The sequence below is a fragment of the Chenopodium quinoa genome, unplaced genomic scaffold (assembly GCF_001683475.1).
Source record: "Chenopodium quinoa cultivar QQ74 unplaced genomic scaffold, ASM168347v1, whole genome shotgun sequence".
Lineage (NCBI taxonomy): Eukaryota > Viridiplantae > Streptophyta > Magnoliopsida > Caryophyllales > Amaranthaceae > Chenopodium > Chenopodium quinoa.
The window spans coordinates 4,430,451-4,444,645 of record NW_018742461.1 but is presented as its reverse complement, the minus strand read 5'-3'; the positions used below and the strand labels follow the sequence as shown (position 1 = coordinate 4,444,645).

At 40.6% G+C, this 14,195-nt stretch overlaps 1 protein-coding gene across 1 annotated transcript; it reads right to left on the bottom strand.

The window, feature by feature from the left end:
• Positions 1-443: 443 nt before the first annotated feature.
• LOC110718997 lies at positions 444-893 on the bottom strand. Its single transcript, XM_021897930.1, has one exon. The coding sequence runs from the start codon at positions 891-893 to the stop codon at positions 444-446; it is 450 nt and encodes a 149-aa protein (XP_021753622.1).
• Between the last annotated feature and the right edge of the window lie 13,302 nt (positions 894-14,195).

Below are 14,195 nucleotides of genomic sequence, written 5' to 3'. Positions count from 1 at the left end.
CTTCACAAATGTACTTGTAATTGGAGTTGAAACAAGGTCACCATTAAAGGCCATTTATGTTTACTTGGCACAACCACGGCAAGATCCTTCTAGGAGGCTAAGTGTAATATCCCGTATTTTTATACGTATTTAATTTAAATAAGTATTTCTTAAAGTATTTAAATAATTCGAAATGAATTATTTATGGTGTTCCATTAATTTAAAAAGAATTTTTTTTTTCTTTTGAGAAAACGTTGTAGGTGCCTTATATTGATATTGATAATTTGTCCATTAAGACATAGGGAGAAACCTCACAAGGGACGTGGTTTTCCCAAACCTAATCAACACCAAAAGGCGTTAAATGGGCTAAGTTATGAGCTACAACATTTCCATCATGTTTAACATGACACCAAACAACAAAAGAAAAAGAAAGACAAGAAGATAAAGTCTCCTCTAAAATTGCATCAAGGTCCATGAAGAAGATCGATGCTTTGGATAAGCGGGAGGACTTGGCTATCCGATTCGATTATAATCTCTGTCAAGCCATAGCGCTTTGCAATTTGTAATGCTAACTCAATCGCTTTCCCTTCTGCAATAATTGGAGACCAATGGGCTCTCACTCTCCTGGTCACAGCAAAAAGGGTGTCCCCCTTCCAGTCTCTAGCAATCACCCCCATTCCTACCCAACCTTCAACACCCAACGAAGCATCACAATTGAGCTTGATAATGCATTTCGGTGGTGCTTTCCAAACTTTGGAGTTGCGCCATGGATGCCTTTTGATCCCTCTGTATATCCTCTTCATGTAAGAGCTGCTGTCAGCCGCAAGGCGGTGGGTACGCTCAACAATAACAGGGTGGTAAACCTCCTTGCCATTGAAGATCATCTCGTTTCTCCGATTCCATAAGTACCACATTAAAATCGCACCTCTACTCACCTTCTTTGCATCTAACTTACTCCATGATTCAATTAAAAAGAATTATTTTAACTAAAAGTTTATTTTTAATTATTTAACAATCTTGAAAATATTTTATTTCATGATTTGGAAACTTTGGGCATATTTTTATATAAAAGGAAATTTTAAGGTCAATAAGTTTATACAGAAAGTCAAAATACTAGTTTGAATAGGAAAGGGATCATTAAGGGTAAAAAGGAAATTTAAGTCTAAGAGGGTTTTAGAAAAGGGAGTATAAATACCCATTATCACATGGGCAAATTAACTTTGCCCTAGGTGGAGAATACCCAAAGGTAACTCTCTTTCTCTCTCCTCTTATTTTTCTATCTTTTTCTCTTAATTTTTCCCCTTCCCTTTTATTTTAATTTTAATTTTGTTTCATCACCACCCACGCACACCACCGCCGGCCACCACCACATACCACCGGCCGGTCACCGCAGCCACCATCGAGCACGCCGGTAGGTGCGGCGACACCGGCGGGCGCGGTAGCAGCCCAGCCGTGTGTCGTGGCTGTTGGTGGTCGAACAAAAAAAAAATCTTTTTTTGTTTTTAATCCTAATCTAGCCTTGATCTAATTATTGGTTTTGGGTTTTGTGATGATTTTTATGATGTTTGATAATAAGTATTTTGTATATAAATTTTCAGATTTGATTTTGAATTAAAAAGCCCCAAATTATAAACCCTAGGTTTCTAAGTTTATGTATATCGATGGAAATTGTTTATGGGTGATTTAAATTATTGAAATAAGTGTTTTAAAACACAGTTACAACAATTTTAGATGATTTAATAAAGCTGGAATTTTTATATATAAGCTATAATCATATTTCTTGAAAGGATTTTTAATTACCCATTAATTGGGAATAAAAGTAAGGGTTTTAAATTAAATTTTAGCTTGTTTTAGAGGAATATGAGTGATTTAAAGAGTGTATATATTGCTAGAAATTTGTGTGGAATAGGTATTAATGCCTCTTTGTAATTTTGGTTTGTAGGAGACTTTCAAGTGAGTGATTTTATTTAGTCGGGTGATTTTGAGATCATATTCAAGGTACGTTCGCGTACTTGGTAATTATTTGAATATGTAGAAGCATGCTAGGATTTGTTTAATTAATTCCAAGTAGTATCATGATAGGTGTTGGTTGGAATCTGATTGGATTGATGTTGGTAAATGATTTGTGATGTATGAATTGTTTGTGATGAATTGGTGATTGGAAATTAATTATGTTGGCATGTTGATTATGAACCACACTTTTATTATTGGCATGATAAAGAGCATGTTTAATTAAACTAAATGTTTAATTTGGTTTGGAATATGAAAAGGAAATTTTATTATGGTTCATATAATTTTTATTGATGCTATAAGCATGAGGGAGGAGCTATTTAAGTGTCTTAGTACACAGGAATATATTATATTGTGATGCCTATGTGCACTTAAGGTGTTATTTAACACTGAGGGATAGGATTTACGGCACATTATGCGTTTAAGGTGTCTTTGACACCGAGGTAAATTAAAAAGGGTTCAACAATTAAATTTATGTGGTCACTAATTATTCAAGAACTAAGTTGGTATGTTTGATTGCTTGAATGAATTATAATGTTTGGTTGTGTTATGGTTTGAGAGTCATCACCGAGTATAATAATATGTAAACAACGTAAAGTGAAAGAGATTACGCACCAAAACTCTTGGAACGTATATACCTTGAGTATGAACATATGGGGGGAGTTATGCGACTTTATATTTGACCATAACTTCTACTGGGAGTACAAGACGTTGTATTTTCATTTTTATTTATTTTATGTGCAGGACGTCCAATCACTTCATGTGACATTTGCCTACCCGGTTAGCTCCCGGTGTAGTTTACCTCAATTTATTTGGGGCAGGAATTTGGATGAAAACCCGTTTGATGCGTAATCAAAAATAAAGCGGACATTGGTGTTTGTCTAGTTAAGTGTTGAATGTCTTGTATGCTTGTTTACAGGTGCAACAAGGTAAGTTGTGTGATGATAGGATGAAATCATGTTAGTGTGTTTTGTTACGCTTATTTACCCAGCATTGCTGATTGTGTGTTGTATGTTTGTTTGGCTTTGTCTTTACCTTGGCCCTACAACGACCCATTTCTAATGGCGAGTAGTGGGGACAAGTAGAAAGTAGTTTTTCAGGTGATGAAGCATTTTCATGGTGGGCATGAGCGAATCATGCTTAGTTTCTATAGGAATATGATGTGTTTTATTTACAATGGTTCCAAATTGTAGGTTGACTTTGTTTGACTTTACTTTTGTTGGTTTGACTTTTAAGTTGACTTGTTTTGAATGGTTTTAAAAGATAGACTTCCACTTTGTGTCTTTTATTATTGCCTTAGCCGTTTTCACAGTGGCGGTAATGTCTAAGATTTTCCTATTTTGTATTTCTAGAGTTTTACACTAAGGCCCTGTTCTTTTGAACTTTTGGCAGAACAGGGATTAGCATAGCAGAGCAGATATCGGCAGAGCAAATAAGGACTTCCAACACATTGCAGAGCAGATTTAAGTAGGGCAGAGCAGAGTAGTGCAGAGCAGAGAATATTTCAGTAGAGCAAAGCAAGACAGAGCAGCTCAAAAGAACAGGGTCTAAGAGTGGTTTGGAGTTATTTTTTTTGTTAGTGGTTTTGTTTCTAGGGAAAGTTACTATATTTTCTTAAAATTAATAGAAAGACTGTTAGGTACAAGTATGAGTATATTGCCTAATCCAATAAAGATGAAGTCAAATGTCTTAAGTTAATAACCCCACACTAAGTGAGCTATTCCTTCAAATAATGCAAACCGGTATTTGGATCAAGAATGAAACCTCACTTTTTGTCTCTATTACTCAAATTTTAATACTCATATTATCATATATGATTTAAATACGTGTGCAAGTGTCAGACTCGACTATTAAAAACTTTGAAAACTTTTTATAATAATATCCCAAACAAAAAGGGGGTGTATTAATGAGTTAAGAAAAAGAATAACGTATTAACATGAGAGTGAAAAATATACACATTGCTTTAAATTAGAGTGCAAAACAGCCAATAATATTTTTATCAAAATAAAAATAAAAATAAAAATGTGAGTACGTACCAAACTTGAGTCACATGAATACATGCATGATACTTTGAAAAATTGATGATAGTGCTTAATTAAACTGGCAGCCCAAAATTATAAGACGCGTTTAAAGATATATACATGTAGTTTGCCAGCCCAAGATTTTGCCTGTGATTTCACTTCAATTCAAAGATCCTTTGACTGTCAACACGTGTCACAATAAGAACACTCAATACAGCTCACCTGTTTACATGACTCAACCTTTGTTACAGGTAAGTGTTTCGGGGTTTTCTGATGTCCTGCGGGAGAGTTACAATTTCGGGACTGGTATCCTTGCGCCTGTACCTGCAAAACAACGAAGACTCCTTGTGGTGGGAGCTCCGCCTCCAACGGTCAAGTTAGTACTTGTTTGAGGAGTAATAAATGCGGAAAGTAAAGGTGGGAGATCTGGTTCCTCTAGGGGAGGAGTGATCAATGTGTTTAGACTTCTCTAGGTGAGAGTGTTCCCCCTGTTTATGGAGGCTAATGACATGTTTATATAGCCTCGAAGTACGTGCCTAATACTAGGTTTTCTGGGTAAACCTAGGACTGATTAGGCTTGCCTCGGGAATTGGGCCTGCGATGGCCGTTTTCCAGGTTGGCGAATAATGGGCCACATGATGTGACCTGATTAGTCCATGTTGGACCTCTTAGGGTGACAAGTGGCGGACGCTGATTGGCCCATGTGGTGGACACGTGGCAGGTCCGGATTGGTCCATTTGTCATGGGTAATTTTACCCTAAACATTTCCCCCTCGGAAGGAGTTATTTCTCTTTCCAGGAGAGATTGCTCCTTTCGAAAGTTAGACCCTCGAAGCTTTGCTAGGTCGGCATCTTGTCTAGTTCTAATGGGAGATGGAATTGATTAACTTAGAAAATTTTGATACCTTGGGCGGTATGACATTTTCAAAGTTAATCAATCATAATAATGATTGCCGCCGAACTAGACAGATGCCGATTCTTTGCCCCACTATGCAGATAGCCCCTGATCAGGTGGACTGTCAACTATTGCATAAGGGGTAAGCGTTTAGCATTATTCGGCCATTGGCCTCTTTTGATTCAATATACTAAGTTTGGTACTTAGTTTATTTCGTTAGGGGATGGCTGGTCGTCTGCTTTGGTGGCTGCATAGAAGCAGGCGTCAGACAGGACGTCCAACCAAAGTAGCTACGCCTGTTGGGTTACAGACGGAAGCTTTTAAGTATAGCCAACCTAGTAAGAATAGTGGTCGAGTACCTCTGTTTACCAAAAAACAGGCGGACTCCTCATACCTTTTAGGTTCCGTACTAAGGAGGGCGACTGGTTAACCTTGCGGTTAGTCAATCACTGCCTATTTTGTTTGAGTGGTAGGGAAACCAGACGGCGGGGGCCGGATAGTCCCCTTGATTCGCCAAGTTTTGCTTGGCTATTAACTCAAAGGTTGTTAACCTAGCAGGAGTAGTGGTTGAGAGCCCCTGTTTGCTAAAAACAGGTGGGCGACTCATACTTTTTAGGCTCCATACTAAGTTTGAGGGAGTGACTATAAGTTAACATAGGAGTTACTTAGTCTCCGTCACACTCTAGCTTGAGTAGTAGAGGTACCAGGCGGCGGAGGCCGGCTGATCCCCTTGATTCGCCAATGTTTGTTGGCTATTAACCCAATGAGTGGTTACCTAGTAGGAATAGGGGTTTGAGTGCCCCTGTTTGCCAAAAAACAGGCGGTCTACTCAAACCTTTTAGGTTCCATACCACGTTTGAGGGAGTGACTATGAGTTAACGTTGGTGTTACCCAGTCGCCGTCACTCTTGCTTGAGAAGTAGAGGTACCAGGCGGCGAAGGCCGGCTAGACCCCTTGATTCGCCAATGTTTGTTGGCTATTAACTCAAGAGGTACCCCCTGCATTTATCCCAAGTAATACAGGCGGTCATCTGACTCAGATGTCAACTGCTACCACTGGTTTGGTTAGTGATAGAGTTATCCTTGTCTCAAAAACGGCTACGTGGTTGCCCTTGAGGACAGTCGTATAGGTGCCGTGTAATTAGTTTATAGAGCAATGTTCCACCCAAAAGGGAGCTGCTCTCTGCGACGAATTTCATCCGGAGGGATGCCGCCGGACGCCTGCTATGATGTTGGGACAGGTCGTATTAGTTTAAAGATTGGATCAGTTGGCTTGGCGCCTGGACTGATCATTCGGCTTGTGGCCTTGGTTAGTTCTTGGTGAACGTAGGTGCTAAGTAAGAGGAGGGTAGCCGCCTGTTTAGGCACAGGGTCGGCCAGGCCCTAATATTTTTTAGCTAAGTATAAGGGGGGGTGGCTGTGTGTTTGGAACCAGTCGGCCCTCTTCTATGGAGAGTAGCCGACTATATGTCCAGACGGCATGCCCCTATGGTGATAAGAGTAAAATATTCAATGGAGAGTAGCCGACTGTAAAGGTACAGACGGCATGCCCCTCTGAAGATAGAGTAAAATACTCAATGGAGAGTAGCCGACTGTAAAGGTACAGACGACATGCCCCTCTGAAGATAGAGTAAAATACTCAATGGAGAGTAGCCGACTGTAAAGGTACAGACGACATGCCCCTCTGAAGATAGAGTAAATACTCAATGGAGAGTAGCCGACTGTAAAGGTACAGACGACATGCCCCTCTGAAGATAGAGTAAAATACTCAATGGAGAGTAGCCGACTGTAAAGGTACAGACGACCTGCCCCTCTGAAGATAGAGTAAAATACTCAATGGAGAGTAGCCGACTGTAAAGGTACAGGCGACATGCCCCTCTGAATTAGTATCAAGTATTGAAATAATTTCAAGTGTTAGAGTAGATAGATCACTTAGTTCCCTTCCATGGAGGACTTAGCTCCCTTCCATGGAGGATTGGTGACTCTACTTTCTTCGAATGGGAACAGTTGTTTTAATGTGGTTTGCGACCTTGCTGTTCGGCCCACACATTTTCTGCCGGTCTTTAGCCCCTTAGTGAAATTAATGAGGGTCGACTGCTTTCATAGCTTCGAGACTTTGTCGTATAGGGGGCCAACTACTATTCATGCCGCCTCTCTTGCTTGATAGATTGTCACACAAATAAGTGGACGGTCTTCAGTAAGGTGTCGCCTAAACAGAAGGGAGACGGTCTTCAATAGGGTGCCGCCTAAACAGCCGGTTTTACTAACCTTAGGCAATTTTTTTTTTTTTTTTTTTTTGCAATCATAATAATGATAATGTGCTTATGGTGACAACTCACACATAAGATGAGACTTCCTGAACAATCATGCGGCAGGTTTTATACGATATGCAAGGCGTCTAGCCCCACACATGCTTGCAATGAACAAGCAATCGACTACTCTTTGGGTTTTGAGGCCGGCTGCTTGAGCTACGACGCTTTATATGCCGCCTGCTCAAGCTTCACATCCGGCCAAGCATGGTGCCGGTCTCCTTTGTTGGTTGTTCAAAGAGAGCTGGCTCTCTCATAGCACCAAGATACGAGGGGGTGTTTTCAATAATCATTTGGCATGCCGCCTGCTGTATGATGTCGATTGCCGAGCCACTTGTATATAGCTTGCATATTCACAGGTGGCTTATTATGCCGCTTGTGTTTCTAATTCATCTTCAGTTTTCCACTCAGCAAGGAGTCTATCAAACATACGGCTTTCGCCCCTTGCTTGTGCTACTGTCGGATGCTTTAATCATAGGTGCCCATGCTCCACCTTGTACTTTGTCAATGATTTCAAAGGCCGGCTGGTTCTGCCGTGATGTGCCGGTTGGAGTTTGAGGAGTCCGCCTGCTAGCCTATTTGTGAGGACCAATGAAGGTGCCATCGAAGTGGACATGCCGGCTAAAGCTAGGTGACTAGCGCATGGTGCCGGTCGCATGCTATTTACGTGCTTGGCATTATTTAGACAAAAATGATCATAAGACTCGACCCCTATTTAAAAAGTATGAAGACCCACTTTTGCTCATGCCCTTTCAACCAAGTGCCGGTTGTTTAAGGTGAGTCTAGCTGGGACTGGGCTTGAGTCTTGAAGAGCACTTGTGGCCGCCTGTTTTCATTAACAAGGGTGGCCGACTATTTGATTTTATTGAGCGTCTGAGCACTGAATGCCGGCTGAAATAAGAGCAATGAGGATTCCCTAACTTAGCAAGTTATATACTCTTGGGCTCATAAATTTGGCTTGGATGATCACTTCATGCGGCTCTTCAAACACATGGATACACACTTGGTTGGACGAATGGATAGCTTAGCATCTACTTGGCATGTACTCGTACCCAGCATCAACGTCAAATCTCAGCATGATATTTGAACTTAGCACGATAATTGTGTTTCATGTGCCGCATGTTTTACTATGGCTAGCTTCTTTGGTTGCAAGTGCCCCCTGCTAGCTTGAGCTACGACACCTAGATGCCGCCTGCTCTTGAATGCTTCGACCATCTGAACTCAGCCAAGCCGGATGTGTTTTAGAGCCGCCTCCTTGCTGTGTTGCTAGGACTAGGCTGGTTGTCTATAGACATACAAGGGACTTGTTGTTGCGTGCATACACATGGTGGTTGTTTCTTTACAAACAATAGCAATGTGTCGTTTGATTCTTGATGTTTACCCATGATACTATGAAATTTCAAAAGGCACTCATTTTGAGCTTACATGGTGCTTTGGTAAGGATGCCGAGCTGCTCTTCTCAATGGAGCTAACTTTTAAAATTTTATTCGGCTACATGATGCCGTATGATCAACTTGCCGCTTGTTTTAATTATGTTATGATCGTGTTGGGCATTATTTAGACCAAAGTGATTCAAGACTCGGCCCTCATTACAAAACATGAAGACCCATATCACCTCACGCATTGCTTGATGCGTTCGCTGTGGATGTCGCCTGCTTTCATGAAAGACAAGTGGTTTGTTGGATTTACTTGATGGCTAAACAACCGGTTTCAATGCTTCCCATACATAAATACAGCTGCCTAGCTGCCTATTTTTTACATACACACGAACTCATTCGTCTCGGCCCTTTGAGTTGCTTGTTCTTGAAGTGATCAATCCGGCTGTTTGGTGGCTCGGATTGGGCTGGCTATTTAGGTGTTGCCTACATTAGCATGGCTAGCTGATTTGTCATGCTTCGTGGCTAGGACTAGGCCGGCTGTCATCTGGCCGCCTGCTTCCTTGGGCGAGACGCCAATGCCCAGCTTTCACAATAAGAGACTAGCACATGAACAAGTTAAAGCATTCACTCTCATGGCCAATTATATTACTACGAGCCAAGCGCTACTCCTCTCGGCAGGCCGAGAGATTTTTATATGTGCGGGTATTTTGGCTGTTTGCTTTTGGAAGAACAAGCTGGAACCAAACTCATTTGTATCAAGTATACTTGGCATTATATTTTGAGCAAAAACCTTGCGACTGTACCTTGATAAAACATCATATAGAGCCGGATGTTTATGCGAGAATGAGGGCTGCTCTTATGGTTGCCGCCTAAAAGCTCAAAGGCTCGACGTTGGCATGCCACTACTGCACTCACAGTCGGGCCTTTATCGAAGGAAAAACAGCAGGCTTCCTAGACATGTAGAACAACCGACCGAGGAAGCTGTTCGTGACAAGCATCATGGGAGCCGGCTATGTATATAGCGATGTGGGCTGGTAGTTACGATACTACTTATGCCACTTGATAATATCAAATGCTAAGATTTTGTAGTAGGTTGCCACCTAAGGCTCTTAGGTGGAGCTTTGCCATACAAAATCAGTAAGTTAGGCGCATGTGGCCGTATGATAATGATATCATAATAATGATTTTTATGCGAGAATGAGGGCTGCTCTTATGGTTGCCGCCTAAAAGCTCAAAGGCTCGACGTTGGCATGCCACTACTGCACTCACAGTCGGGCCTTTATCGAAGGAAAAACAGCAGGCTTCCTAGACATGTAGAACAACCAACCGAGGAAGCTGTTCGTGACAAGCATCATGGGAGCCGGCTATGTATATAGCGATGTGGGCTGGTAGTTACGATACTAATTATGCCACTTGATAATATCAAATGCTAAGATTTTGTAGTAGGTTGCCACCTAAGGCTCTTAGGTGGAGCTTTGCCATACAAAATCAGTAAGTTAGGCGCATGTGGCCGTATGATAATGAAATCATAATAATGATTTATTTTTTTTATATTTTAAAATCAATATCATAATAATGATTTGATAATAAAATTAATAATAGCTTACAAGCCTATCCATACGACTCTTGGCATCCGATCGTACGACGCTTGTAGTACTTGGCTGTCGGGCCGAATGATGGGAGGCTGATATTTTGCCGGATGTACCCATTGAGTGTCGTGCTAGGCGTATGTAACTTCAACTGGGAGTGGTTTGATTTGGCCGGCTGTTCCTTTGTAGGAACAAGCGCCCTTTGGTTGATCAAGTCTTGGATCTCCCCCTTGAGACTACTCATGAGGGTCATGAGTTCATTCCTGGTGATAGGGGCAGATCCCTCGGCCGCCTGTTGATGATTAGGCGGCGGGCCGACTGGTTTCCTAGATTCAGCCAGGCAGTCTCCCCGTTCCTTCCTTTCGATGGGACGGGTGCGTCGAGCTCTTAGGTGGAGAAGCTTGACCGTCTGACTCTTTGCATTCGGCCGTATGACGCCTGCAGTAGTTGGCCGGATGCTCGGAGGCTGGTATATTGCCGGTTGTACCCAGTAGTTTCATGCGAGGCGCATGTAACTTCAACTGGGAGTTGTTTAATCTGGCCGACTGTTCCTTTGGTGGAGCAGTCGCCTTTTTATTGACAAGCTCTTGGATCTTTCCCTTGAAAGTACTCATGAGTCATGAGTTCTGTCCTAGTAATAGGAGCAGATCCTTCGGCCGCCTGCTGAGTCTCGGGCGGTGGGCCGGCTGGCCGATTGGGACCAGCCTCTCGTTCCCTCCTTTCTGTAGGACGGGTGCGTCGGGCCCTTAGGGTCCCGTCTGAAGCTGTGTGAGCTTCAACTTCAAATTCTTCCTCAGTATCATGGTCCGACTGAACTTGAGGGTCGTCTAGGGGACGCCTCTCTTTAGGAGTCGGTACAGACGTGGATGCCATCTCAGAAGTACTCTCCCCACAGACGGCGCCAAATGTTTCGGGGTTTTCTGATATCCTGCGGGAGAGTTACAATTCCGAGACTGGAACCGGACGCCTGTACCTGCAAAACAACGAAGACTCCTTGTGGTGGGAGCTCCGCCTCCAACGGTCAAGTTAGTACTTGTTTGAGGAGTAATAAATGCGGAAAGTAAAGGTGGGAGATCTGGTTCCTCTAGGGGAGGAGTGATCAATGTGTTTAGACTTCTCTAGGTGAGAGTGTTCCCCCTGTTTATGGAGGCTAATGACATGTTTATATAGCCTCGAAGTACGTGCCTAATACTAGGTTTTCTGGGTAAACCTAGGACTGATTAGGCTTGCCTCGGGAATTGGGCCTGCGATGGCCGTTTTCCAGGTTGGCGAATAATGGGCCACATGATGTGACCTGATTAGTCCATGTTGGACCTCTTAGGGTGACAAGTGGCGGACGCTGATTGGCCCATGTGGTGGACACGTGGCAGGTCCGGATTGGTCCATTTGTCATGGGTAATTTTACCCTAAACAGTAAGCTACCAATTATCCGACGTGGCCCAATTAAATTTTGCCCAATTTCATCAGGAAAACTATCAAAATTAATTGGAAAAAATCTCAAAAAAAGAAAAATCTTATTCTCACCAATTAAAGAGATTCCCCATATTAATTAAGCCTAAAGCGTGAGATGTGTTATATTTTTCTTAGCATATCTTTTGTTAGTTTATTGCCATTTGTATTTTTGAGATATGTTAGATTAGTAAATTTAATACTACTAAAAAACTTTTTGAGATGTTGATTGTTGATATGGAATGTTAAATAAATTGCAAAAGTTTATATACCAAAAAATTAAATTGACTAAATTTGCTTCTTTTTTTAATTTTTTATTTATTTTTTATTTTTTTTCAAATTCAAATGTGAAATTTTTATTATATCGCCTATGTCTTATATCTTGGGCAACCCAACAAAAATTATGAGGGTTCGATCTACTTACAAGTATCAATCTATTAAAAGACTGAACTAACTGTTAGGGTAACTCCACAATATTTATAAAGTGATCACTCTCTTTTCTTCTCCAATATGCAACAACTAACATATTAAGTAGACAACTTTACACTACAAACGACTATGTGTAAGCTAATATCAATCCCTAGTAATGTACTCATGCAAAGGCAACTAAAATGCCCTACTCAGTAATGAAATTGATAGGGTGTCCAAAAATAATGATTCTTATATTGAAAATCTACTAATTTATTTTTAGATAGAATCACTCTGACATGCAACTCTAAAAAAAGTCATCAGTCTTGCCTTGTGCCAACCCATGCTAAATTTTAAAAATGATATCCATGCATGGTGTATGACCACTATGACCCATCATCATGCCTCTCATGAGAGTTATCAAAACCTGATTCAACCCGATCTCATCAAATTCGATCTGAACACCCAAATTAACACATTTATCGCTCATGCCATATCAAACCAATTTCTTGATAGGCATCAATATCCTTAGCTTGCTTGTCCCATGTCAAAGTCCAGTAGTATTGGGCTTGAAAATGAAAAAACCAAATGGGTTGGATCATTTTGATAGGTGCACTGGCTCAATAGCCTCAATTCAAAAACGTTGACCAAATAAAATCTTCAGATTTTTTTTTAAAATTATTTATTTTTTTTTAATTTTTTTATGTGTGAAGGATATTATAGGAATACAGTGTTACTGTGACATAGTAATGAAACACACGGGTAAGATCATGTCAACGTTGTCAAAAAGCTAAAAATTGATCTATCTTTCACTAACCAACTATCCCAATAGTAATAATACTACTACGTACTTCTCTCCATAAAAATCACTATGCATGTTTTTAATCAGTCAACTAGTCCAAACTATGAGCTGGTGTTTTGTTGTAACTCACAAGTTTATTTATGACCCCTTTTTTTCCTTTCCACCCTCATATAAAGGTTACCATACAATTCACCCCCCCAAAAAAAACCCTTCACCTTCCAAGATATTCCACTCCTAAGAAAAACCAACTACCTTACTCCCCACAAAATGGCAATAATAACATTCCTCATCCTTTTCCTCTTCCTCTCGCCTTCCTCGAACATTGTCGAGGGCACGAGGCCACTTGGCTCGAGTTTCAAGGACGAGTACGTGTCATTGGTGCCACAACCAATTGGGACTCCGGCCGTGCCAGATGGGTATACCGGTAAGGAACTGGATGATTGCTTACCAAAGCACTTTCGGCGCAACTCGGCCCCTAGCCATTATGTCAACTACCACACTATGGATGAAACATTGTGCTCCAACGATAAGAGGACGGTACCAACTAAACCTTGAAGACGTGACTAACGGAATTTGCTCAAGTGATCGATCGACATTTATTTTTCCATCACTAATGACTATGCATTAGAAAGACAATTATTGCTGTTTATAATCGTTCATATACTATACAACAACCAAATGTATCAAATTATATATGTATTGGTATATTACATGTTCTGAATTTTAGTGGAACGAAATATATGTATTAACCTCTACGTATTGTACATAAATTATGTTTTTCTTTTTTTAATTGACATTACATGGCTTTTAATTAGTGATTAATTATTGCTAGAATTACTATAGCATGCAAAATTTCAGTTTGAATTTCATTGCTGGTAGAATTTAATGAGGGTAGAGATATATTTGATTTATTTTTACGTACTTCATGAATTCATTCATGCTATACCTCTAAAAGTTGACGTCTTTTTGTCAATCCACTTTTTTGAGTTGATTGATCGGTAGAGAACTAGAGAAAGGAAGGCCATTGATATTTTTTAGATTAGTAATGATAGTTAAACATCATATCAATGTATATATCAAGTATTTATAAAGAGTGGTGGTACATATTATCCAAGATCAAATTATACTACGAGTACTAATTTTTGTTTATATATACATACGTTATTTGTTTGAGGTAGCAGGGTGCATAATGCATACGAGTACATATTATATTATAGTAAATATCCAATTATTTAAAAGGCATTATGGAAGAAATCATAAAAGATGATAAAAAGTCATTATCATTGGTTTTTTGTCAATTGGAAAGAAGCTAGCCGATCATTTTCAATGTTGAAGCAGCTTCATTTGTGTTTATAC

What these genes read in the sequence shown, in the direction of transcription:
- LOC110718997 (XM_021897930.1), bottom strand. Translation starts at nt 893, where the DNA reads ATGTGGTACTTATGGAATCGGAGAAACGAGATGATCTTCAATGGCAAG.